At 50.7% G+C, this 27,352-nt stretch overlaps 1 protein-coding gene across 1 annotated transcript in view; it reads left to right on the top strand.

Moving 5' to 3' along the window:
* Window positions 1–1,702: 1,702 nt before the first annotated feature.
* Window positions 1,703–27,352, top strand: part of GSN (gelsolin) — a 26,464-nt gene continuing 814 nt past the window's right edge. Inside the window, exons 1-17 of the mRNA XM_015593323.1 lie at window positions 1,703–1,846; window positions 3,294–3,498; window positions 4,255–4,409; window positions 9,005–9,166; window positions 10,729–10,878; window positions 12,044–12,133; window positions 14,323–14,455; window positions 15,754–15,842; window positions 15,971–16,186; window positions 18,043–18,176; window positions 20,265–20,355; window positions 22,230–22,400; window positions 23,023–23,197; window positions 24,239–24,363; window positions 24,575–24,652; window positions 26,546–26,606; window positions 27,205–27,328. Coding sequence (XP_015448809.1) covers window positions 1,703–1,846; window positions 3,294–3,498; window positions 4,255–4,409; window positions 9,005–9,166; window positions 10,729–10,878; window positions 12,044–12,133; window positions 14,323–14,455; window positions 15,754–15,842; window positions 15,971–16,186; window positions 18,043–18,176; window positions 20,265–20,355; window positions 22,230–22,400; window positions 23,023–23,197; window positions 24,239–24,363; window positions 24,575–24,652; window positions 26,546–26,606; window positions 27,205–27,328 — 2,303 coding nt within the window. The remainder of the gene's footprint in view (window positions 1,847–3,293; window positions 3,499–4,254; window positions 4,410–9,004; window positions 9,167–10,728; window positions 10,879–12,043; window positions 12,134–14,322; window positions 14,456–15,753; window positions 15,843–15,970; window positions 16,187–18,042; window positions 18,177–20,264; window positions 20,356–22,229; window positions 22,401–23,022; window positions 23,198–24,238; window positions 24,364–24,574; window positions 24,653–26,545; window positions 26,607–27,204; window positions 27,329–27,352) is intronic.

The following is a 27,352-nucleotide window of genomic DNA, read 5'->3' as shown; positions in this document are numbered from 1 at the left end:
TCTCTGTGGCCCCCCGCAGATACCGAGATAAAGTTCACTCTTCAGTGTGATTCCTGCCACCCTCTCCAGCCTCATCTCCTCTCGCTCCCTGTGTTTCAGATGGACCCCTCGTTATTTGCTGCACGTGGCTCGTGTTGGCTTGCCCTTTGCCCATGCCGTTCCCTCCCTGAAAATGCCTTTTCTTCTTAATTTCCCTCCTCCCTGTTCTTCAACGCTGTGGTCACAAGTTCCTTTCTCCATTAAGTCTTCCTTTAATTCCTGCAATCTGAATCATCTCTGTGTGTGCGTGGTTCCTTAGCCCTTCATTTGTCCCCTGAAGTAGAAGAAAGTTGTGGAGGGTGAAGGGCCTTACACAAATGTAAGGCTGGTTCGATAGAAGCTAGGCTCTCGGAGGAGCTGGGACGAGGGACTGTCGCTGTGGGGAAGCGGGTCGAGAACGCTCCTTTACCGGGTTGTAGGCCAGGCCATTTCCACACGCACAGACTGATCTAATCCTCAGCAACTACTGTGCCCATTTAGTAGATGAGGAGACTGAGGTACAGAAAAGGAAAGTAACTTACACACCTTAGAGGTGGGAGTCAAAACCGGGTCTCTGCCTCCCCAATTCCCTCTACCCTGTCGCACCAGGCCGTTGGGAGAGGAGGGGATCTGAGATACAGAGAGAACTAGGAAATAGATAAGCCGGGTCGGCAGGGTCGAGGGGAGGGAGGACAGATTGGTGGGACTAGGGGAGTCTGAATGGCACTTCTGGGAATGGGGAAAAGACTTAAAGCCTTGTCTTTCCCCGGGGGAGCCAACAGATCGGACCCAGAACTGAAAACAAAACAAAACAACAAAACAACAAAACAAAATCACAACCCAAAACTATAAGAAGCGACAGGACTTGCTATTTAAGACATGAAGATAAACATTGAAATCCTCAGTTCCTTATCCCTGGGGATAAGTAAGTGGGGTTGGGAGGGAACAACTTTGTACGAACATGTGAATTTAAGCTTTGAAAAATAAGCTTTTTAAAAATAAAAACTTTTTAGAAAGAAGGAAAGAAGGGCAGTCTTGAGTAAAGTAGAACCTGCCATCTCAGGAGTTGGTGGGTCTGCAGGCCCCTCCCTAAGTCCTATTTGCTCAGGGGTCCAGTCTGCCCCTAGCTGGTGGCAGCTGTGCCACCCAGACTGTCTGAGTTGAAATCTTGGCCATACCATGTCCTCGTGGCGTGCAGGTGGCTTAACTATTCTGCGCGCAGTTTTCCTCTCTGTAGAATGGGCCTGTTAATGTACCCACTGTAAAGACTGATGTGAGGCGTGGCGAGCCTTCACTAAAAGCTGGAGATGTTAGGTGCAGAGTGGGGAGGGGTTTTTGCCTGGTGCACACAGGAGGCTGAGCTGGGCTCCCTGTCATTCGTGACTTCGCCCATTTAACGTGCACCAAGTTAGCGCCTGCTGTAACCCAGGCCCTATACTTGGTCTCCGCCAGGAGCTGGGGTGAAGGGGTGGCCACACACAGTCGTGTCGGTCCTGGTGGGAACCCCGATGTCTCCAAAGTTCGGGCCAGATTCCCGCCCCTTCTGGGCCTGCTGGGGCCCAGCCCTGCCCCAAGCCCTCCCAGATGGGCGGTCCCGGCTTCGACGGGATGGGCGGGCGACTACTTAAAGTTGGCGACCCGGAGGCTGCAGCTGCCGACTGGGTCCTCTGCCGCAGTCGCCGCCATGACTCTGCACCGCTCCACGCCCGTGCTGCTCGGCATGCTTGTCCTGGCTCTGTGCGTGCTGTCGCCACCGGCCAGCACGGCCACCGCGTCGCGGGAGGCGGCCCAGACACCAGCGTCCCAGGGGCGGGTGTCCCAGGCACGGGTGAGTGCCCAGGGGAACTGGGGGCTCCCGGAGTAACTCTCTATTGTAAGTTCTTGCAGATACAGCGCTAGGAAAAGGGGAGTAATTCAGGTCTAGAATGGAAAAACTGTTTTGTTGCTTTGTAAGTATCTCTTGCTGCCTCCGGGGCTCCGTGGATGGGGGTGGGAGCCTCGGGGACCTGGCTGTTTCTCTCCCTAGAGGCTAACCTCACCTTGGCGGGATTTCTTTTCCCTCGCTGCCTTCTGATTTCTGACCCATTCCTGCCGCCTGATTTCTCCTTTCCCTCTTCTGATTTCTTCCATTTCGGATTCCTCTTTCTCGTCCGATTTCTCTCTCCCTCTCCAGTATGTGTTCCCTCTTTTTGTCTGATCTCACCTCCCTTGCTTCTCGTCATCACTATGATTTTCTTCTCCCCTCTCTGACATCTCCTCTGCCCTGTCTGGTTTCTCCTCTTCTCTCCTGTTTTCTTTTTGTGTTTTTCCCTCCCTCTGCCTGAGTTCTCCCCGTCTGGTTTCCTCCACCAGGTCTGTCCTCCGGCCAGGTGACCTGTGCCTGCTGATGTCTGCCTTTTGGCCCCAGGCTAACCGTCCCACGCTACTCCATCTCTAGCCCCTGTGCATGTCTGATGGCCTTTCCCCCACCCTCGACTACCTCATCTCCAACAGGCTCCTACAGACCCCGGCTGCATCCTCTGCCTTTTCCAGGAAATGGAATTTGGGGGTGGGGCGTTGGGGGGCAGGAGGGAGGAGGCAGACAGCTCAGGAGGCCACTTGGGCTCGGTAATTTAGGCCTTCCTTGGGGATGTGATGGGGGTACGGATGGGGCAAGGGAAGCCTTCCCATTTCCAAAGAGCAAAAGCAAACAGGCTGTGTGACCTTGGGCCAGTCCCCTCCCCAATTTGGGCCTCAGTTTCCCTATCTGCAGAATGGGGTTGGATGACGAGCTCTCTGAGGACCCTTCTAGTTCTAAGGGCCACTGAGAATGCTGGAAGAGAACATGCTGAGCCCCTGGGGACCCCCACATTTACCATTTAAGATGCGGAGGGGATCTCCCCATGGCCCCAGAACTCGTGTTCTTGGAGCTTGGGGCAATTCCTGGGTCCTTGGCAGAGTCATTTCACTCCTCCGTGCCTTGGCAGTTCCATCCGATCGACACTCAGAAGGGACTTAGGGAGAAGGGACTTAGGGCCGTCTGTACCCCCATCACCGGAGAGCTGAGTAGGAGAGACAGACGCTTGCCAAGGACAGGGTTTGGAGCCTAAACTCTGCCCTGTTTGCTCACTCATCAAGACAGGGGTCATAGGAGGGGCTAGACTCGCTTTGGGGGTGGGAGAGTCAGAGGCTCAAGTGGGATGCTCTTGGTGCTGGAAACCACCCTCCCTCGTGCCCCGGGGTCTCTCCCCATGAGGGCTCCAGCGCCCGCTCAGGCTGCGCCCTGTCTCTTCCAGCCCGGCAGCATGGTGGTGGAACACCCTGAGTTCCTCAAGGCAGGGAAGGAGCCTGGCCTGCAGATCTGGCGTGTGGAGAAGTTCGACCTGGTGCCCGTGCCCCGCAACCTTTATGGAGACTTCTTCACAGGTGACGCCTATGTCGTCCTGAAGACGGTGCAGCTGAGGAATGGGAACCTGCAGTACGACCTCCACTACTGGCTGGGTGAGGCCGGCCCCCACCCCGGAGCCCAGCCCCATAAAGCGCAGACCTCAGAGCTAGGGTCCCCAGGCAGCACCCAAGGGAGCTGAGTGACTACTGAACATCGAGTCTGTGCCAGGCACTTGGCTAGTGGTCCGTGTTCCCAGACTCTAGAGCCAGCTTGCCTGAGTTCAGAGCCCACTTTTGCCTTTTGGCAAGTCGCTCAGGTCCTCTGTGAAGCAGACGTGTTGGTAGCGCCACACCACCTCACTGGGGTATTGTGATGGTTAAACTAGTTAGCGCGACATTCAGAACTGGGGGTGACTTGGGGACACTGGATCTACTCCACAGCTCCCTGGTTTCCCAGCGGCAGCTGTGCCCCAGTTTATCCTTCAGAATTGGGAGCCTGCAGCCCCCGCCACAGTTCTATGTGACTCTGTGGGTCCTGCCCTGTCACTGAGCCTCAGTTTCCTAACCTGTGAATTGGGCCAATGCTCCCAGGCCTGACTTCACGCTCAGGAGGGCTGAGAGTGAGTGCAGAGGAACGAGTAAGAGAGGCGAGGGTAGGGGAAGGTGTCAGAGCCGGGAGGACTCTGAGAGACCATGGAGTCCAGCCCCCACCTCCCCGTCATACAGATAGATTCACCGAGGTGCACAGAAGGCAGGGGTTTGCCTCCTTCCACAGCCAGGCCGGTGCAGTGCTGGGGGCTCTGGACTCCTCCATGGGAGGCTGGGGCTGCTCTCTGGAAGCCAGGCTAATGCTTCTCCGATGTCCCCTAGGCAACGAGTGTAGCCAGGATGAGAGCGGAGCAGCCGCGATCTTCACCGTGCAGCTGGATGACTACCTGAACGGTCGGGCCGTGCAGCACCGCGAGGTCCAGGGCTTCGAGTCAGCCACCTTCCTTGGCTACTTCAAGTCTGGCATCAAATACAAGGTTGGTCCCAGGTGCAGGGACAGATGCACCAATGGCAGGACTCATTCATGTCCACCCATCTTTCAGCCTTGTGGGGTAATGTTGGCAGACAGGTCAGAGCTCAGCCTTTGGAGTTGGCCAGCCCTGGGTTTGAATCCTAGACCCTTTCTAGCTAGCACAAATCACTCCCTCTGAGCCTCTCTTCCATAAGATGAAGAGGAGAAAATTCCCCATCACTTCACAGGGTTGTCTTCTTAGCCCCAGCAGCATGGGGTGAACCACGGGTGGGCCCCTCACTTGCCTGGGCCTTTGGCCTAGACCTGTTTCTGCCCTCCTTTGTTCTTAGACCCTGCCAACAGAGGACCCCATGTTAGGTATTTGAAAGGACACCCTTGATTGCATCCTTCTTTCTGTCATTAGAATCAATCCCTCTTAAACTTGAACTCTGAAGAGTCTGAGCCAACACAATCCCTCTTAAACTTGAACTCTGAAGAGTCTGAGCCAACACAGATCTTTCCTCCAGCCCCTAGCCAGGTGGGGCTGAGCAAAGCCAACCTAGGAGCCCTGAGAGTTTGTGCCCTAATATGTTGTGTGACTTCTGGCAAGCCACTTGGCCTCCCTGAACCTCTCTTTGCTCTCCAGTTACATGAGAGCAAGTTGCACCTGTCTTTCAGGCCTGGGGAGAGGATTTGGTGAAGGTGTAGCTGGGAAATACCTTGCACAGGGCTTGGCACCTTAGAAGGACTCAGGAAACGCTGTAGTTTTGCAAAGCTGGGCTTCTCTTTGGTCAGGATAAGGAGGGGACCACATGCTTTGATAGCCAGATGGACCCTAATGTCAGAGTCCAAAGCTCTTATTTTAAGGGTTGGAGGGGAAATTGAGGCACAGAGAGGCTAAGCAACTGGCCCAGGGTTACACAGCAGGTCAGTCCCGGAGCTGGAACCAGAACCCCGATCTCCTGACTCCCAGCATTCTTTCCACTGTACCAACCTGCTTCTCAAGTCTGTGCTGCTGATGTTTTCTGTGACCTTATGGAAGTCATTGTGCCTCTCCGGGCCTCAGGGTCCTCTGTGTCAACAGGGAGATGCCCCTGTATGCTCAGGTGAGGCACAGGGAATTGGGTGATGGGAATGTGCTAGCTAGACTGAGACAGCAAAGGGGAGGGTGTATCCTGAGAACAGAGCTTCAGCCCTGGGCTGGACAGAGCTGGGCTGGATTCCCTGGAGCCTACCAGCGCCCCCTGTCTGTCAGTTCACCCATGCTCACAGCTCCTGCTGAGCTGTCCAGCTCTACCTTCTTCATATAGCTCCTTCTAGGGCCTTGGTACCTTGAAGAAGAAGTGAGAGGATTGAGACCCAGACCCCTGAGCTGAAGAAGGATTAGGTCTTTTTGCAGCTCCTAGCGCAGGAAATGAAAAGAACACTTGACCAGGAGCTGGAGAGATTGAGATTCCGGTCCTAAGGCCACCCCTCTTACCGCTGTGAGGCTTTGGGCCAGTTGTGTGCTTGTGGGTGTGTGCTTTCACATACTCCCCATTCGTTATTCATTCAGCAAACATTTATCAATTATATAACAATTGTGCCTGCTGATTGTTGCCATGTGGACAAGTTAAGCACCTTATACAGCTGGAAAGTGGTGGAGCTGGGATTCAAATCTGGGTGTGAAGGGCTAGCGCGGAGCTGGTTCAGAGTAGCCATTTCAAAGACCCCTGGTCTCTGATCTTAGCTCGGATAGAGCCTAGGAATCTGCATGTTTAACAAGCCTCCCCCACCCTCTGGGGATTTTTCCAGGGCGGTCTTGAGCCGTACTCTGAAGAATGCTCCAGGGGTCAGGTTCCCAATCAGGCCTGTATTTGGGACTTCAGTCCTGAAAGACCTGGGCTCCTGGTGGAAATGTGAGGTCCGAGGCAGGTCCTGTTTTCCACCTTCTACAAGTCCTCCAGCTGCCCCCGCACTCGGCAGGCCCAGCCCAAGGTTCTTGGCCTGGTATCCTCATCAATTATAGATCCCTAAGGAGCAGAGCTTGTTATGCAAGACTTGTTCCTGTGAAAGCCTGCACCTCAGAGCCAGTTCTGTCCTTGGGTGTGAGAAGGGGCAGGGAGGGGACAGGAGCTACTAGAAAAGGCTACCACAGAGCCTGGCTCATCTTGTTTTGCAACTACCAAATCCTTTTAAAAGTTATTGCACTTTTCAGAATCTGTTGATCTTTCCTTCTTCTTGACTCTCAGACAGAACCCTAGAGACCCCTTCGGGCTGGGTTACTTGAATCCTTTGTTCAAATACTCTAGGCCAAGCTGAGTCCTAGAAGCCCCTGGCCCCAGGGAACACTTTAGGAAACTCACTGAATTCTTTGAACCCTTCCTGTGCTCATTCCCATTTCTTAGACAAGGAACTCTGGGTTTAGAGGGTAGAGGGGACCAGCCCCAATCACTGTGTGTGTTTTTTTAATAAAAAGTCAAACATTTAAAAAACATACATCTTTAGTTTTTTTTCCTTCTTCTGACTACTAGAGTGATACATGTTGATTATGAAATGTCAAATGTTATAGAAATATAGGTTTTAGAAAGTAAAAGCCCCCCATGATTCTACTCTTGGGGATGTACCCCAAATGGTATAGAAATATAGGTTTTAGAAAGTAAAAGCCCCCCCATGATTCTACTCTCGGGGATGTACCCCAAATGGTAGATAATTTATATATATATACATATCTATATGTATATGAACATATAGATATGTATATTCATATTGATATAGAATTTATTATACATATATATTATCACTTTAATTTGGAAAGTGTCTTTTAAAACAGTTTATCTTACTGAATTTTGTTCAAATAATTTGATGCCAATCTCTGCCCACCTAATGATCAGACCATACAAAGCAACAACAAAGCCTAAAGAAACAAAGCCTATTATAATACAAATTGTAAAGAATGGTAAAAATTTCAAAAAATCCTGCCCTCTGAGCTTGGAGATTCTAATGTCTTCTAAGATCTTGCTTTTATTTTTTGGTTAACTAGTCTTTTCAAGTCTAATTGTCTTGATTAGAGGAGCTAATTAATCAGGAAATACATGCTAGTGGATCATGAGAAATCAAGTATTTTATAAATTCACATACAGAGAATTTGTTGGAATTTGTGACATAAAGATTTGTGACATAAAACAACTCTTTTTAAAAATGTTTCTTTTTATAAAAAAGGTATGCTTGAACAAACAAAATACTTTAGAGATATATAAAAAGAAATTAAGGATCTTTCTCTTCATCTCCCCATTCCTCATCTCTGAGGAATCCATGGAAATGGTCAACTTTTTAGATCCACTGTCTCTTTACCTCCAGTTGAATGAAGTCCCCAGGTCAAGTACACAGACACTCAGCAGTTCCTGGACTGGCAGACTTGGGCACGGCCGGGTCCTTGGAAGGGCAAACTCAGGGGTAAAACCCAGCGCTGCCACCAGCCAGCTGGGACCCTGGGTATGGGGCTTACCGTCTTTGCATATAAGTTTCCTTTCCTGTAAAGTGGAGTAGTGAGAGTCCTCACCTTAGGGCTTGTCATGAAGACCACATTGCATATCGACAAGGCAGGTGCCTCAGCCTCTGGCAAGGACTTAGTGAGTGGCATTCTTTGCAGTCATTACCAGTTGATGGCAGGGTGTTTCATCTTCTCCCCCAGCTTCCCTTCCTCACCTGCTGCCCAGCAGAAGGGCCTTGCAGCAGGCAGAAGGAAAGGCTCTGTGAACACCTTGGCAGCCCGGCTGAGCCCAAGGGCGTGCTCTTGAAAGGCCTCATGCTGGTATAAAGACAGACCACCAGGGGGTGCTCCACTTGCAACAAGAAAAAGATCACATTTCTATTTGAAAGACTTTGCTCTGAACAGTGGCTTGTTTCTGCTTCCCATCCTGGATGACCCTAGTGACCTTTTCTCTGAGAAAACCTGATGTTGGGGGAAGAACCTATAGATTCCGTCACACCTGGTTTTGAATCCTAGCTCCAGCACTTACTAGCCATGAGATCTCGGGCAAGTCCCTTTACTTCTGGAGCCCACTTTCCTCGTCTGTAAAATGGGAATAAAGACACCTGCCTCGTAGAAGATGCAAAATCAGCCCAGTGGGCATTATCATTTCACAAACACTCCCATATTGCTTACTGTGTGTTGACATGATAAGAGCCCAATTAAAACTCGCTTCCTTTGCCCCTTGCCCACACGGAGTCTGCGCAGTGAGAGTCAGACTTGGCTTCGCTCTGCCAAATGAGGCAGCAAAGAGGGGCCTGGATGGGGTGGTTGCATTTCTGGCCTTAGTGGAAGCCCTTCTGCCTCCATGCCCATGGAACCCCTTCCTTGCAGAATGTCTTGAGGACTAGAGTTCTTTGTAACATCCCTTGGGAAATACTGGTTTTGAGAAAGGAACATTTGCAGCTTTTTGATCCAGGAAAAGTGCCCCAGAGGTCTTAGTGGAGTATGAGATTCTAAGGGGTGGCACAAGGTGCAGTGGGCGGAATCTGCTGGGAGGCCACGGGTCTACAGGCTGGAATTTCCTTCAACTCAACCCAATTCTTTCTCCTATATCTGCTTCCCTGGACCGTCTCTCCCAATCTGACGTAGTCTCCTTGACCCAACAGAAAGGAGGCGTGGCATCAGGATTCAAGCACGTGGTACCTAATGAGGTGGCAGTGCAGAGACTCTTGCAGGTCAAAGGGCGGCGTGTGGTCCGTGCCACTGAGGTGCCCGTGTCTTGGGACAGCTTCAACAATGGCGACTGCTTCATCCTGGACCTGGGCAATGTGAGTCCTGCTGCGACTTTTCCCAGGGCCACTGAGGTGCTCCTGGCCTGGCCAGGCCTGACTCTGGGGCGGTAGACACACCGATGTTAACACATGCGAAGACATGGACAGGGCAAGCCACAGGAATAGCAGCCCCCGTGCACACACATGCTCTATGCGTGAGTCAGGCACACCTGCAAAGACTCAGGTACAAATGTGCAAAGACTCAGGTACAAATGTGCCTGGCACACGTAGACTCCCATGTGTGTAGACTCAAGCCTGTCACATACAAGTCTACAGACCTCATGCATAGTGTTCTCGGACTTTGATTGATGGACAGACTCCCTGACATCTTGTGTTCATATATACATCTGCTGTACCTTTTTTACATATTTACTCACGTGTAAATACATGGCAGGCTTGTGCAAAAACTGTAGGCTCTTGTCTACTAGACAAGACATGGCACCACAGTGAATCCTTACACATGTAAGACGAGCGTGTTGTTCAAGGACCCACATATGTATGTGTCACACATGGAGTTGCACATTAACACTTGTATATGGCCATGTGTGTGGGATGCACTTACCCAGGCCCACATTACCGATGTGTGATGCTTTGTACCCATGTCTTGCAAATCTACACGCACTCATACCTGCAAATGGATGGGGCCAGACATTCCGCCCCAGCCTCATAGCTACATGTGATGTAATGTCCATGCAAATATAGGCACACTCTTATTTAGTGTAAGCTTTTATTAAAGTGTTAAAGGTACACAGAAGAGTGTGTGAATCCTGAGTGCACAGCTGTCTGGATTTCACAAAGTAAACACACCTGTGTAACCAACACCCGGCTCAAGGAACAGAACATCACCAGTCCCAGGAAGGCCCTGCCTGTCCTCTTTCAGCCCCTTAACTCCCAAGGGGAACCAGCATCCTGAACACTCTGAACAGCACTGCTGTTCTGCCCGTTTCATGGACACGGAACCTTTTTTATGTTTGACTTGTGCTCCACATTCCATTTCTGAGGTCCATCCATATTGTTGCATTTAGTTGTAGATTGTTCATTCTCCTTGCGACAGAAGATTTGATCGGCTGGGTATGTCACAATTTACTTATCCTTTCTATTGTTGGTGGGCACTTTGGAGTAGTTTCTGTTTTGGGGCATCATACGTGGTGCTTCTCAGAGTGTTCTTGCCCAAGTCTTTGGTGGACATCTGGATGCGCTTCCATTAGGTATATTCCTAGGAGAGAGATTGCTGGCTCATAGAATATTGATAGACTGAGCTTTAGTAGCTATGCCCAGATGGTTTTCCAAAGTGGTTGTACCAATTTCTGCTTCTACCAGTAGGCAAATATTTATATACAGTCTCTGTGTAGTTATACCTGTGAAAAAACACACACCCCGAGCCATGCACGCCCATAGCCTGGTGCACATGGATCATACCTGTTGTGCTTGGATGTGCACATGTGCACACCCCACAGTCCTCACCTGGGCAAGCAGAGAACTAGGTGAGCCCACACACACCCCACAGTCTCTTGACCTTGTTACTGGACACTGCCTTACATGGGGTCCCCGTCTTACAGGACATCTACCAGTGGTGTGGCTCCAACAGCAACCGATTTGAGAGGCTGAAGGCTACACAGGTGTCCAAGGGCATCCGGGACAACGAGCGGAGTGGCCGGGCCCGAGTGCACGTGATCGAGGAGGGCAGCGAGCCTGAGGCGATGCTCCAGGTACTGACGGCCACCGCCCAGGAGTGCAGGGGTGGGGGCGGGGGGGCGGGGGAAGCACTGGGACAGGATGTTCTTTACTTTCTTCCATTCGTAGGCAACTTTGAGGTGAATTTGTTTTTCTACCAAACTGGAGCTCTCTAGGAAGTGGGGAGGTACAGCTTCCCCAGCAACTCCCAGACTCCCCCGAGAGGTGGCATCCAGGACCTGGTCTTTGCTGGGGGGTCGTGAGCCACATGCTCTGGCTGGGAGGGCCAGGCCCTCCAAGGGGGCTGAAGGAGGAGGGTCTCAGCCTCTCTGAGGGCCGGCCTGATGCTGGAGCCAGGTCAGAAATACACAACCAAGGCTCAATCCCCCTTTCCTCTTCTGACCATTCCTGGCATTTTATGGCCCATTTCGTCAACTGTGTGATGCGACTGCCGGCCCCTTGGCTTTGTGGAGGCAAAGTTCACTAGGAAAAAGGGGAAACCATGAGCTCTGCTCCATGCCACTTGGCTTCCGCTTGTCTGGGGGTGTTGAGTTCCGGTTTTTAGGAAGAAAAGAAGGTGACTATTTAGGGAGGAGCCTGGACACCCCCTGTGGTTAGGGCGGGGCGGTGGCCGGCCTGTGGAGGCTGGAGGTAGCCTAGAATGGAGGAGAGAAACGAGGCTCTGAAGTCTGAGGGATCTGGATTCAGATTCTGACTTGGCCACCTCATAGCTGTGTGGACAAGTCCCTTCATCTCTCTGGACTGCAGTTTCCTCTTCCGTAAAGTGAGAGCGATGATCTGTGCCTCCTAGCGTGGGTACGAGCATCACACGAGAGCCCTTCGGGAATGTGGTGGAAGGTGTTCAGTAGCTGTAGTTACTCTTAGAAAACTTGGGAAGAAATGGTAGAGTGAATATCTGAAGGACTGTCCTAGAGGCAGAGGATCAGGGGGTTCTCTTGGAACTCTTGGGGACAGGGCAACAGGGAAGAAGGGACTTGACAGGCCGATCTGATTGTGCTCCGAATGCAGGAGGCATGTGAAGAGACGTAGGACGCCTTTCCCTAACTGGAAGGTCGCATGGATGCCTGTGTGGTCCTTGCCTGCCTGGGAGGGGGCTGTCTGGAGCCCAGGCCCCTTTCTGGGGGAGGAGGCTGCTGGAAGCTCATGACTACCCTTTCTTCCATCTCTCCATCTCTGCAGGTGCTGGGCCCCAAGCCCACTCTGCCTGCGGGTACTGATGACACAGTCAAGGAGGATGCAGCCAACCGCAAGCTGGCCAAGCTCTACAAGGTGAGTCTCGACCTGCGCTATCCCCTGGGGTCGGAACAGGGAGGCAGGGGCCCCAGTCTTCCTGAGCTCCACTGCTTTGAGCAAAGTGCGCCTGTGAAGTGTGGGGCGGGGGCTTGGCTTCCGCATGTCCCCAGGGAACACCCCCCTCCTTTCTTTGCCTCCTGCACCGAGAGTAAGAGAAAGCCCTTGACTGCAGACGAATCTGTGTCACGTTCGCCTGTGGGGTCTTGGCAGCTCACGTCCTCTCTCTGGAGCTCGGTTTCCTAGAGCGTAAAGTGGAGAGAAAGGCAGTGAGGCTGCTTTGCAGGATTTCTGCGAGTCCGCAGAGAAAACTGATAGGAAGCTGTTTCGGGAAAATCCTTGGGGAATTACTACAGAAATGGGTGCATGTGGGGGGGGCAGGGCGGTGGATTATAGTTAATGACTTTATTTATAGTTTCTTACTTGTGATTTTTAAAACTGAATCGAGGCTGATCTTGAGCTAAGGAACTCCTGCCTCGTGACTGGGCCCTGGGAGAAGGCGCTGCCTAGCCGAGACCCTCATGTTGGCCGTTAGGCTTATTTATGGTAAAATAACGACAAAGTGGGGTGCGCATTCGCATCATCCACAAAGAAAAACCACATTAGTGATTTTTATTCTGATAAAGTAATACATGTTCATTGTAAAAATAAAATAGCGAGCAATACTCAAGACTGTAAAAAGAAAAGTCAGTGCAGTCTCATTGGTTTAAGATAACCAGTACTATTTTTAAAATGTCTCAATTACAAAAGTAACAATACTCAATTAAAAGAAAATCAACCCCTCCTCCTCCCCCTTTCTCCATGGGTTACCATGGTTACATGGTTCCCATTTTGGTGCAAGAACATCCAGATTACATCTTTCTGCGTCTAATTATATACTTTTCCATCTCTGTTTGATATAAATGGATCCAAATTATTCGTGCTGTTCTATGGCCTTCTTTTTTCCACTCGACATAGTCAAGAGTATCTTTCTATACTAGAGGTCCGCTTGGCCCTTGTAACAGCAATATAGTATTCTATATTACGAACAGAGAATTTCGGCAGACCCCTGACTGATGGATATTAGAGGACTTCCACCTCTTGCAAACAATCCCTCTCTGCACTTGCGCCAAGTACGACGTTAGGGCGAATTCCCAGACACGGATTGCCGGGTCGGTCACAAGCTGAATAGTGAATCAGTGATTGAAAATACTGGTTCTGGAGTCAAGCTGCCTAGGTTCGAATCCCAAGACTGGTATTTTCCAGGCGCGCAGTTACTTAACCTCTCTGTGCCTTGGTGTCCTTGTGAATAACATGGGGATAGTGGTAGAACTATCACAGAGTCATTGAACTTATATAATTATAGACATATATAAGTTGTGAATTATATGAAATGCTTAGAACAGTGTTGACACGTAGCAAGTACTCAGTAAGGGCAGAGCACTCATTATTCAGCGTGCTGACATTATACTCAGCTGCATTCTAGAAGGCCTTCCAAATTATCCTCTCCAGGGGCTGAAAGTGCCAGTTTACCCAGAGCCTCGTCCACACCGGCTGTTGTCAGTCTTTTGAATTTCGATTAATATAGTACACTCATTTAAAAATTTGATGTACTTTTTAATTTGGAATAATGTTTAGGTTTGCAGAAAAAGTACAGATAGTACACTCATCCAGCTTTTCCCGAACATCTTAACCAGGTACATTTGTGAAAACTAAGAAATAAACATTGGTTCAAGGCTGTTAACTAAACTACAGACTTTATACAGATTTCCCCAATTTTTCATTCCGGAATCCAATCCAAGAAACCACATCACATTTAGATCTTTTACATTTATCTATCTATCATCTATCTATCTATTTCTGCTGATGAGATTGGCTACCTTTTCAGCCAGCTATACGATTCTCCTCTGCAACCCACATTCCCGCATTTTATCCCCCTTCCCTTTCCCCGTGCAGTTACCATGTTACACCTGTGTGTAGGTCACAGATGTGGCTGTGACAAAGCAGAAAAGGAAATGAAAACCTGAACGTGTCTCAAAGCGTGAGGGAGCAAGTCCAGGTGTTACGCTGTAGGGTCGTTTGGGGTAGCGGTTGGGACCAACCGTGTGTTGGCTCAGGGGTGCCCTCTGGGCAGGCCGAGGTGGTGGAAGTCACTCACGGCCTGGACTCCCTCTCCCTCGTCCCCTTAGGTCTCCAACAGTGTGGGCGCCATGTCAGTCTCACTTGTGGCTGATGAGAACCCCTTCGCCCAGGGGGCCTTGAGGTCAGAGGACTGCTTCATCCTGGACCATGGCAAAGATGGGAAAATCTTTGTCTGGAAAGGTACTGGAGTCTGCGGGAGGGTTCTAACAGGACCTTGGGTGGGAGCTCCCACAGCCTTGCAGGCACTCAGCTCACGAGGGAAGGTAAAGTGTGTGGCTGGCTCCTGAATGGACATGAGAAGTCTCGAGCTGAAGCCTTGGCTTTGCAGTTGACTGAGTGTGTGAGGATCTTTGGTTCTTTACTTTCCTCTCTGGGTCTCCAATCTCCTATTTGGGCTAAAACCAGTGTTTCCCAAATATGTTATAATACCAGTTCTCGGAGAGCTTAATTGGCATCATGTAAAAAATATGTTTAAAAAACATACATATAGCTTTGCGGTCAAATAAGTTTATGGGCAACACTGGGTTAAATTATGTTCCTAGGTTTGTTTACTGCAGGACTTGTAAGAGCCTTCAACTTGCTAATATATATGTTGGGGCTTTTCATGAAGGCGACCTGGTTTCTGTTTGAGAAAGGCTGTGCCAGGGGCCCATGGGGCTCTTTGTGGACTGTCTTGGGTACCGATTATGCGAGCTTACTGGAAAACATTGGCCCAGATGTTTCTGAGTGGATGCATTGCATCCTCCTCGGATGCTCTCTGACTAGTCCTGAGGAAGAAGACAGAAAGGGAGCGAGGCAGTGGGTGGCAGTGGGTGCACAGAGGATGGCAGAGAGGGACGGAGAGACTCAATGCTCTTGGTTATTATTATTACTGTCATCTTGGCTCCTCAGTCTTGGCCATAAGATATCTGGGGACCAAGGGCTGGCATTCGTTGGCTAGGAACTATCCAGGTACAGGAATGCTCCCAGGGTTGGGACAAACTTCAGACTGGAGTGGGAGGAGCCCCCCACCATGGACAGATGGCCTAGGGGTGAGGAGGGAACCCAGGTACGTGATGTGTAGGCTTCAGAGTCCATGGGGCACACACAGCTTTCCCACTTGCTGAGTGGCCTTGGTCAAGTCACTTAACTTCTCCAAGACACTGATTTCCTTATATGGAAATGAGGACAAGAAAATAATGATCTTTATCACATAGAGTCATTATGTGGATTAAATGAAAAAATCTATGCGTGTTTCTGAGCACAAAACACGTGCTCAGTAAATTGTCCACAATAGTTGCTGTGGTTGCTGTCATCAGCCAGGACTCCCCGCTGGACCACAGGGGCTCTAGGAGTGGTCAGCTCTGGGGGGTGTCTGGCCTTGGCTGTCCATAGTTTAAGAAGAATAAGGGGGGAGATTTGGCTGCTGCTTTCCCTGGACCATTGGACGTTAGGGTGCAGCACTGACCATGGGCCTCTCACCCTCCATCTGCCGGTAGGCAAGCAGGCCAACGTGGAGGAGAGGAAGGCTGCCCTCAAAACGGCCTCCGACTTCATCAACAAGATGCAGTACCCCAAGCAGACCCAGGTGAGTCTGGAGCCAGGTAGGAGTGTGGACTGGGTGTCTGAGGCTCCCCTGAGGACCCCTGTTGGCGGTGTCTGTCCAAAGGGGGACCTGGGCCCAGCCACATCCTGCTCTTCGCCCTCCCCTCCCAGGTCTCCATCCTTCCTGAGGGCGGCGAGACCCCGCTGTTCAAGCAATTCTTCAAGAACTGGCGGGACCCAGACCAGACGGATGGCCCAGGCTTGGCCTACCTCTCCAGTCACATCGCCAATGTGGAGAGAGTGCCTTTTGACGCTGCCACTCTACACACCTCCATTGCCATGGCCGCCCAGCACGGCATGGATGATGATGGCAGAGGCCAGAAACAGGTACTGGCAGGGCTGGGGTGGGCGTGTGACACCAGGCCCCTCCTTCGCTTCCTCCCAGGCACCTCTGGCCTATGCATGGCCTCCTGCTTTCCCCAAGGACTTTTTCCTATGAGGTTTTGACCACAGTTCTGGTGAAGGAGATTCTTTTGTCTTAACTTTTACAACCAATGTATTCTAAATACCTACTGCCTGCCAAGTGTCTCAGAACCTACCTGCCTGTAGCTGATTGGTCCGACCCGCATGGTCACTGGAAGATGGGAGGTGAGCAGAGGAATTATGGGGATAGAGGAAGGACAGTGAGAGCAGGGTGGTCAGGGCAGTCTTCAGAGCTAGGGATACTTTGGTTGGGCCTCAGTGTATGAGTAGGAATTTGCTGCCAGAGAGGAAGAGTGGGCCTTCCAGGCAGGAAGCTGTGCTGGGAGCCTGGCACTGAGAACATCCTCAGGAAGGGGCCTTGATACGCGTCTGAGGGTGTGGCCTTGATCCTGTAAGTTGTGATTGCTAGTGAGGGTTTTTGTCTTTAAAAGCAGAAATGTGACAGGCTTGGTTGTGTGCCTTCGAACCTCTCTGTGAAAATGGATGAGGCAGGAAAATAAAGGTGGAGACCCCATGAGGAGATTGTTGTAATAGCTCAGGAAAGAGAAGATGACCTTGAGACGAGGAAGGTCACAGGGAAGATGGAGAAGAGTGGGATGGGGTTCAGAGATGTTTATGAGATAGAATCTACTTCAGGCAAACGTTGATTTCATTCCACATGATAGAAATAGTAAAAGGGTTCATTTTTATTTACTATTGTTTGTCATTGGTATTATTTTCATTTATTCAGTCATTACTTGTGTGGAAGGGGAGGATGTAGTAAAAATGTTCAGGGTAGGGCAGTGTGGAAAGAGCTTGGCAGCTTGGCTGTATGGCCTTGCATGACTTACTTAATCTCTTTGAGCCTTACTTTCCTCGTCTCTAAAATGGGATTTAATTCCATTCTATCACCTTCAAGAATTTTCAAAGTCCAGAGATTCTGGGCATCTGTTTCCCGGAACTTACAGGGCTCTATGTCTCCTCAGCACCACCAGGTGGCGCTATAGGACCTCATGGCCATCTGGGACAATCGTGTCACTAGCTCTGCAGAGATCTGCCAGCAGAGGTCATTCTGAGGTTACTTAGTAATGGCCCTGCCTCTGGAGGTGATCGTTGAAGTCCAGACAATTCAAAAATGAGACCGATAATGGTAACATTAGTAATAACAACAATAATAATTCTAATAATAAGAGTAGTTACCACCTACAGAGCTGTCACCGTGTGCCAAGCTCTGTGCTAGACTTTCATGAATAAACTCACTCGATCTTCGCAGCAACCTTTCGAGGTAGTTACTCTTATTATTCCCATTTTTCAGATGAGGACACTAAGGTTCATAGAGCTTTAGCAAGTTGTCCCAGGTCGCACAACCTCTAAGGGAGTGGAAACTGATTTGGATCCCAGTTATCTGTTGATTTGTGCCCTCAGCCCTCACTGGGTTATGCTCGCTAAAAGCAGATTCTATATAGCACCATGCAGCCACTGTCCGTGTGCTGATCCCTCCGAGGAGGAAGCGGGGGGTGGGGCAAGGGTGCCGTACAAGGATCCAGAGCAGGACACCGGGGTCTGAATCCTGGCGGCTCTGTAATTTGGGCAAATTATTTAACTTCCGTCTGAGCCCAGGCAGAGTCACCTATAAGAAGCTTGTCCCATTGTGGACCCACGAGGTGGTTTCTGAGCCGGCAAGGTTGGGGAGTTGGGGGTGGTGCGGGCTGCAGGGCGGGGCTGCCGCACAGTGCTGAACCCATGTCGAACCTGTGTTGAGCTGGGCTTTGCTCCCACAGATCTGGAGAGTCGAAGGCTCCAACAAAGTGCCGGTGAACCCCGCCACATACGGGCAGTTCTACGGTGGTGACAGCTACATCATCCTGTACAACTACCGTCACGGCAGCCGTCAGGGGCAGATCATCTACAACTGGTGAGGGTCTGGGGCCACGTGCTGCGGGAGAAGGGGGTTTGGGGGGGAGGGGGGAGCGTGGGGATCACTGGTTGGGCCCTGAGCATGGCAGCACAGGTCGGGGAGTAAACAGGGCGGAAGGGTGCTCTGGGGTGTGAGGGCCTGAGGCGGGGCAGTCCTCTGCCCAGACAGGGCAACAGCACTTGTCTTCCTGAAAGGACTTTTAAACTATTCTTATAAAAACATTACATGTCCGTTGTAGGAGATGTGGTGAATACAGATGGAATAGGGAGAAACAGACAAGCAGAAAATCTCTCTCACAGTTCCACTCAAAGTACTGTATACACAGGTGTTTATCCTCACGCTTTCTAATTAAAAATCTTCAATTCTTTAAAAATAGAGAACACATTCATGTAATTAAAGAATAAAAACAGACTAGTAAGGCATCTATTGAGTTATCTTGTACTCCTCCCATCCCTCTCCACCCTGCTCTCCAACCCCACCTCTCCATGAGGAATCGCTTATCTTAGTTTCTCGTATATCCTTCCAGTGATTCTTTATGCAAACATAAGCAAACATGGCCCAATATGCCTGGTTCTCACCCTTCCTTGCAAAAAAGATAGCACGCTTTGTATGTTGTCCCGCACTTTGCTTTTCTCACTTACGCTTCTGGGAGCTCAATCTGTGTCAGCACACAGCGTCCTCGCTCCTTTTTTATTACAGCTCCATAATATTCCACGCTGTGACGGACCTGTCATTTGGTTAACGGATGCCCTGCTGGTGCCTCCTTGGGCTGATTCCAGTCCTCTGCTGTTACAAGCATCACTGTGGTTAGGAACCTTAAATAAACATCGTTTTAAATGTGTAGCGCTATATCTGTAGAGTAAGTTCCCAGAACTGGGACTACTGGGTCAAAGAGTAAATGCACTTGTCATTTTGATCTATAGCACCCAATTTCCCTAGATACGGTTTGTAGCCATTTGCAACAACGAGTGAGAGTGTCTGGTTCTCAGCAGCCTCATTGGTGGACTGTCTCACCCAAATTTTGGATGTTTGTCAGCCTTATAGTTTATAAAATGGTATCTCAGTCCATTTTTAGTTTGTATTGTTCTTACTTCGCAATCTCAAACTTTTTGGTGATTGTTAGATTTCTTCTTTTTTTAAGTTTTCATTTTGAAATAACTTTAGACTTCTGAGAAGTTGAAAAATAGTACAGACAGTTCCAATATAACCATTATACAACTGCCTCTATGTTCATATCTAACTGAACTATAGTAGGATTATCAAAATCAGGAAATTAATACTGACACAATATTACTTACAAATCTATAGATGTTACTTGAATTTCAACAGTTTTCCCACTAATATTCTTTTTCTGGTTTAGGATCTAATCCAGGATCCCACATGGCATTTAGTCATCACATCTCCTTAGTGGCATTTAACCATGTCTAATCTAATCTGTGACAGTTCCTCAGTCTTTCTTAATTAGCTGCACGAACACATAGATTTGTCACATTTCATTTGCTTATACAGATAACATACATTGGTTACGGGAATTTAGACAGTACAGGAAGTGGTGGGCAGAAAACCATTCCTCTCCCAAATCTCCCCTCTTAGAGCTGTCACCATTGGCCTGTAGGTGGACATCCACGCAGACCTCTCTGCATGTGTCCACGTGAGGCTAAATTGCCTGATGTCTTTTCCAGCCAGTGCCCTCATGTTGCACTTGTTACATGACCCCTGACCTGCCTTTCCACACTGGAAAATGGCCTGGCCACCTTTCTGCATCTTGGGCTTGAGTCTCAGAGCACCTTCTCTTGTGGCTGCCCAGCCTGACATGAGCCAGCCGGGCCCCCGGGGGGCACATTCAGGAGAAGGAAGTCCACTGGTTGTATTCGGTTCTCTATAACAAGGCCAGATGCTGAACTGGGGATATGGCACGTTGGTTTGGTTCTTGGCTGTGGTTGTTTTTCAGAGAATCCATGGCTCTCTGTAGCTCAGTTTCATTACTTGCAACCTGGAGATTTGTGGATTTCTCAGGCCCAGGGCAGAGGAGAGACTCGGGCTTCTGTTGTGAATTCCAGTGCTGAGTATCACTTCCTCTTTCAGGCAGGGCGCCCAGTCCACCCAGGATGAGGTTGCTGCATCTGCCATCCTGACTGCCCAGCTGGATGAGGAGCTGGGAGGTACCCCTGTCCAGGTGAGCCCTGACCTCTGCCCCTCTGGGTCATATACCCTGGGCCTTGTCCATCTCTTCACTCATCTGTCTGACTGTCCATCCATTCACCCATCCATCCATCTATCTATCCATCCATCCAACAAGCATTTATGAGGGCTCACATGTGTCTGTAGTCTGTAGCCGTGAACACACAGACCCACCCCTATCCTGTTGGGGCTTACGGTCATGGAAGAGAAACACATTCAACAGACACGCACACAAATGGGTGCATCATCACACACTGTGATGTGTGCAGCGAGTCAGAATGATAAGATGCGGTGGGCGAGAAGTGGCAGAGGCAGCAAGGCAGAACAGTTCAGATGGACACGGAGGCGGCCTGCTGAGGTTTGAATGCTGTCTTCACATGTGGACAACCTCAGACAGATCACTTAGCCTCTATGCCTCTGTGTTTTCAAACTGGGGAAAACAACAGCACCTATCTGACAGGAGTGCTGTGCAGATGAAGAGTTAACATTTGTAGCATTTAAAGCCATGTCAGGCCCATATAGGCTCCTTATATGTGCTTGTTAAGTATAAGGACATAGATCCCAGGTAAGCTCTAATTGGATTAGAGAAGCCTCCTTCCCCCAAGGAAGGAACTAATGGATGAGTAGGGATTGGCCAGGCAAAGAGTGAGGGAAAGCACGGTCCAGGCAGACGGAAGAGTATATGCAAAGGCCCTGAGGTGGGAGGGGGCATTGATATAAGAGTGGGGGGAAGGGGGGTGGAGAGTGCCAAGATAGGAGTGTGGAGAGGTGATCAGAGTGGGGCCAGACCACTCAGAATCCATGGTGAGGATGTTGACCTTGATCTTGAGAACAGGGGACATTGCTGAAGGATAAATCTGACGTGAGGGGATTTATGGCTCTCAGTGGTCATCCTGGCTAGAGTGAGGCCCTAGAGGGCAGCAGAGCCAGTTTGGGAAGATGAAGGGGAAGAAGACAATTCTCTTTCCTCTGTCTTACCTTTGGAGTGGGTGGGGCTCTAGATTCAGATCCAGAGTTGGGCCCTGTACTTTGTGACAGCGGTGTCCTCTGGGTGCCGGGCACCGAGTGGGACGATTGCCGCCTTAGGTCATTTGATCATGACAACAGCCTTGGGAGTTGCATTCTTGACCCCATTTTACAGAGGAAGAACCTGAGAGATTGAGGCACATGCCCGAAGTCTTACCCTGGGGGTGGGCTGATATCTGAGCTCCAACCCAGCGGGGGTGGGTCGTGCTGGGGAGGGACCACAGTAACACACACGTGACAACTTCCTCTACGTTTAGCTCGCGGGCCACGACTAGGACCTGGGTGGGCACATGGGCAAGAGCCGATGTGACCCATCTTGGCGTGGACCTCCTTGCTGCAGTCCCTCCCACCACCAAGCCCCTGACTGCAGCCTGCATCTCGGGTGCACTGGCTGTGTGGGAGGGGTCTCTCCAGATCTGCAAAGCTCTGTTCTCACCACTCCACTGGCCTTCGTGCCCGGAGCTGATGTCACCATCCTGGAAGCGTGTCCACGAGCAATCCCTGTGCTTCCATTTAAGGAAATATTCGCAAACATGGGCTCTCTTGGTTCTTGGACTAGACTCAGGGTCAGCAAGGCAGGTCCTCTTGGGAGGAGAGAGCGGCTGAGGCAGTGCCCAGGGGACCACAGGCAGTAGCGGCATCTCCAACCTTCCTGAAACTCCCCTTCCCATCCCAGCCCTGGGTGCTGTAGGGTCCCACTCCACACCATGCATGGACACAAGCGTGATGGCCTCGTTTGGGGTGGGTCTGGGCCATGCTGGCCGGGGAGGGAGGTGAGCCTGGTGCCGCACAGAAAGACCTATGCCCCCACTTCCCTGACTTGCTCTCCTGTCTCCCTGCCAGAGCCGTGTGGTCCAAGGCAAGGAGCCTGCCCACCTCATGAGCATATTTGACGGGAAGCCCATGATCGTCTATAAGGGTGGCACCTCCCGCGAGGGAGGGCAGACGGCGCCCGCCAGTACCCGCCTCTTCCAGGTCCGGGCCAGCAGCTCTGGAGCCACTCGAGCCGTTGAGGTAACTAACACCAGGCACTGGACCCCAGGAGGGCGTGGCCTCCCTGAAGCCTCCCAGGCTTGATGGGCAGATCTCCGGGCACAGGTGGGATTGGGTGTGGGGTTAGGAAGCAACTTTTTGTATCTTCCTGCCCTGGCAGCAGGATCGTATGCCTTAGACTTCCCCTTGTCTTCAGGATGCTCAAATGCCCCTTGTACGTCTTCCGTAACAGGCAACCCACTACTCACAGGCAGTCCATTCTTCACAATCTGAACACTGTTCCTGATTATATTCCAGTTGGCTACTGTCCCCGTCATGGTAGAAGGTACAGAGCTGAGCATACTTTTTATAGGATGGTCTGAGCAGCCTAGAGAAGAATGGAACCATCACTTCCTTTATTCTGGGCACTCAACTTCTGTTGACGCAGCCCAGAGTTCTAGCATCACCTTGGCTCGCCACAGGGTGATTAGTGACTCAGTGACTCATGGAAGTCAACTGAGCCCCTCAGTGTCCAAAGTCTGTGCCCTCAGCTGGCTTAGGGTGTGCTCCTCCAAGTCCCCACCCTACGCCAGTCCTGCTGCGGTGTCTCCTGAGCTATGAGAAGGGGGCTGAGGGCTTCTTGTCTGGTTTCCTATCTTCCCAGGTAACCCCTAAGGCCAGTGCACTGAACTCCAATGATGCCTTTGTTCTGAAAACGCCCTCGACCGCCTACCTGTGGGTGGGTGCAGGAGCCAACGAGGCGGAGAAGACTGGGGCGCAGGAGCTGCTCAAGGTGCTGCAGACCAAATTCGTGCAGGTGGCAGAAGGCAGTGAGCCAGGTAGGAGAGGTGGCCGGAAGGGCCTGCTATTGCTCTCTGGGGACGATGGCTGTTAGGTTTCCCTCCCTTCTTCTGCTTGGGGAGCTCTGTCCTCACCCCTCCTCGATGCTTGACCCCTCGTGTGTATTAAATAAAAGCAGATTGGATGTAAATGAGGGCTATGGAGAATGAGAGGGAGGCCCCCAAGAGTTAGAGAAAAGAGAGCTCGGCGAGGGCTGCAGCAGTCAGGGAAGGCTTCTGGAGGAGGTAGTCATTGGCTAGGAAGCCTTGCGAGACTGTAGGCAGAGTAACAGCCTCTCAGGGGCAGTGGTCTCCCCTAATCTGTAGAATTTCTGTGCACAGAAGGGCCATGGGCCTCCTTTATTTCCACATTTTCCTTATGGCAGCCCACAGTCTTTCTGCTCGTAACTTTCAAGCCCATTCCCTCCTGCTTGTTGCTCAATAGACCTGGGGAGGAGTAGCTCAGTCTGGAACAGCACCAGTGGAACCTTCTGACGGTGGACATGTTCTTTATCTGCCGCTAGTCATGTGTGGCTAATGAGCACTTGAAATGTGACTGGTGGGAATTAGTGAGAATGAGGAAATAAATTTTTAATTGTATTTAATTCTGATGAATTAAAAATTTAAACAGTCACTTGTAGACAGAGCAGGTGTTGTGGAAAGAATATAGGGATTGAAGTCCAGCAAGATTTGCATCTTGGCTTTACCATTCATTAGCTGTGTGATGTTGAGTGAGTTGCTTAACCTCTCTGAGCCCCATCCACCTCCTTTGTTGAGTGAGGATAATTATCCCCAACCTGCAGCGTTGTCGTCGGTCTCAAGGCAGAAGTAGTCCTGGCTGTGTGTCGACTGCCAAGTCTGCCCTCTCTGGACTCCGTTTCATCACCTTCAAATCTCTCAGGCCCCTTCCCTCTTTGGCCTCCTGGGATTTCAAGATGGAGGGTGTTTGCTCTAAGGCAGGGTCCATCCCAGCACCTGAGTAGAAGTGCTAGGGAGGCACTTCTGGTGTCAGTTGGCAACTGGTGTGGCCTTCTCTTACAGACAGCTTCTGGGAGGCCCTGGGTGGGAAGACCGCCTACCGCACGTCCCCAAGGCTGAAGGACAAGAAGATAGATGCCCACCCTCCTCGCCTCTTCGCCTGCTCCAACAAGATCGGACGTTTTGTGGTGAGTCCCTGCTTTCCCCTGGGGAGGTGTGTTCCAAGGAGCGGGGCGTGTGGCAGCAGGGACAGCGACCAACAGACCTGATGGCATGGCACAGAGGGAGGAGCCCGCTGCAGCCTGGAGCCAGCTCTGCGACTTCCTCACGGGGGGCCCACCCTGCGGGGGAGGAAGGCTGGCTGGGGTGCTTAAATGACCCTCTTCCATTCCTTCCCAGATCGAAGAGGTCCCTGGCGAGTTCATGCAGGAAGACCTGGCCACTGATGATGTCATGCTCCTGGACACCTGGGACCAGGTGGGCGAAGGACACACGTGATAGCTCTCTGGGCTGGGGGGAGTGGGAGGACCTAGACTTCCAGCTCTAAGGCGATTGACAGAAGGACTTAAAAGAGGTCGTGCCAGGTGTTGCTGGGAAAGTCCGTGAGATGCTATAAGCTACTTTTCCTTTCTAAGCTTCTATTTCCTTTTCTGCAAAATGGGAGCAATGGTACGTACCTAGCATAGTCCAACAAGATGAGGTGTAGATAAAATCACCTTGCAAACTACAAAACAGCATATAAATGCAAATCGGATGACCAGCATTCTCTCCCAGGCCTTGGGGAAGTGAACTCTTAACTTTAAATCTATTTGTAAAGAAAGTCGAACATAATGGCATATTCTATGCAGGCATAACTGCCCAGAGTCACCTGGAGGTTTCGATGTGCACCTCCATCTGTTTTAGAGGGCTCTGGCACTCTCTGCTTCTTCTCCCAGGGAAGACCATTCACTGTGTAGGACTTGGCAGGGGTAATGCCATTCATGCATTCAGCCAATATTAACTGAGCACCTGCTTTGAGGCGGACACTGTTCTGGTTTTAGAGGGCTCTGGCACTCTCTGCTTCTTCTCCTAGGGAAGATCATTCACTGTGTAGGACTTGGCAGGGGGGAAATGCCATTCATGCATTCAGCCAATATTAATTGAGCACCTGCTTTGAGGCAGACACTGTTCTAGATGCTGGGGATAGAGCAGTAAATAAAGGAGACATTCCCTGGCCCCGCAGGGCTTACATTCTCATGGGGGTGGCAGTCAGTAACCCTTGCTATCAATGTGACTTGAGTTGTCAGGGTTCTAGGTAGCAGCCACGAAGACATGAGACTCCTGTCTACCCTCAGGGCTGCTTCTTGGATTCCCCAGTTGGAAGAGCAGCACCAAGATATTTACAATTTGAAGCATGCAGCTACTATCACTAATTACTCCATTGGCTAATTAATCTGTTTGTTCATCTGTTTATTCATTCTCTTAGCCAACATATACGAAGTGTTTTCCAGGCAAAGTGCTGCAGCGCTGGGAATCTTATGATAAGCAGAATAGGCACAGGACTTGCCCTGGACACATCAGTGTAGCAGGGAACACATTTGTAAATAAGAGCAATCAAATAGCATTTTATTGTCTAATACTGTCTTATCAACGACAGGTGCTCTTTAAAATATTTTAGATATATATCAAAATAGATGATACATAAAAATCAGCTGAGTAGGTTTTCTGGTATAACAAAACTCGTAATAAGACTCAAAATGGTGGTCACAGTGGTCAGTTGTTTTAATTCCAAGCCTGAGGCCTGCATTGGCCCAGACACACAGAGACTTGCAACATCGCAGACTCTCGATGCGTATTTGTTGAATGAATAAACCCATGAGCACAATGTTGGGCCACTCACCTATTGAACAAATAAATGTCTGTAAAGGGACGATTCACGAACTTCTAGAGAGGGATCTCAAACTCAGTGCCCGATGGCACCTGACTGGGATGCAGAGATGTGAAGGCGTGGTGGGGTCTGAGGCAAACCGGAACTTCCCATCCCAAGACGCTGCTGCTGCTCAGCTTCATCCACGTGAGGGTGAAGCCTCGTGGCTGCCAGATCCTCCAGGTTTTTGAGGGAAGTCGGCAATCTAGATTTAATGGAATGAGCTAACAACTAAATTTCTGTAAGAAGACATTGCAGACCAGCCTAGGGTGGGGAGTGGGCAGAAAAAGCACGTCTGTAGGTCACTAGTTTGCAATGACTGTTCCAAATCCTTCTGGTCATTGTCTGTGGGCTCTGTCACCGAGGGTTTGTCCAGGCCAGCACCTGTGGCCCCCAACCCCTCCTCCAGCAGTGAGTTTGGTCAGCACTCCTCATGCTCTTTTTATTTTACATCTCGCCTCCAGGTCTTTGTCTGGATCGGAAAGGATTCTCAAGAAGAGGAAAAGACGGAAGCCTTGGCCTCTGGTGAGGAATCAAGTCTTCCCGTGGGTCTGTTTCATGTGGCAGGGTGGGAGCAGCTTCCCGTATGAGTCTGGGAGTTTGTGACAGTGGGGTGGAGACTTCCTCATCCATGGACGGTCCTCATCCTAGGCCCTGCCTGGGGTGGTGAAAGGACAGCTTGGTTCCTTCAGAAAGCCATGGGTCATGCCAGGGAAAGGAAGGAACAGATAGAAGCTGCTTCCTGTTCCCAGGATGCCCAAGGACTGAACTTGCCAGGGTCTGGATGTTGGAAAGCAGGTCCCTGGTAGCTGAGTAGATCTGATTTGGGAACTGGGAACCCCAAATATCTTACAAAAGGAGACAGTGAGAGAAGAATTATATAAGCTCTGTGAGGCAGGAAGTGAAACTGTGACCGCTGTCCCTTCCCGTGTTCCTGGGCAGGGTGGTGGAGGAGTCACGTGGGGGTCATTGCCTTTAGGGGACAGTGATGTCCAGTGCAGAGATTGGGCATTAGGACAGTAAGGCCAGAAACCATCTTAGGCAGCTCCTGTCCCCAGCTGCCTCTCCCTGGTCAGGTAGTCACTAAGGATTCCTGGGTTTCCTTCTGCGTGTGTGTCTGCAGCTAAGCGGTACATCGAGACAGACCCAGCTAATCGCGATAGGCGGACCCCCATCACCGTGGTGAAGCAAGGCTCTGAGCCTCCTTCCTTTGTGGGCTGGTTCCTCGGCTGGGATGACAGCTACTGGTCTGTGGACCCCTTGGACCGAGC

Source organism: Pteropus alecto, unplaced genomic scaffold, assembly GCF_000325575.1.
Source record: "Pteropus alecto unplaced genomic scaffold, ASM32557v1 scaffold226, whole genome shotgun sequence".
Lineage (NCBI taxonomy): Eukaryota > Metazoa > Chordata > Mammalia > Chiroptera > Pteropodidae > Pteropus > Pteropus alecto.
The sequence above is the reverse complement of the archived record's forward strand: the minus strand, read 5'-3'. Positions and strand labels throughout refer to the sequence as shown.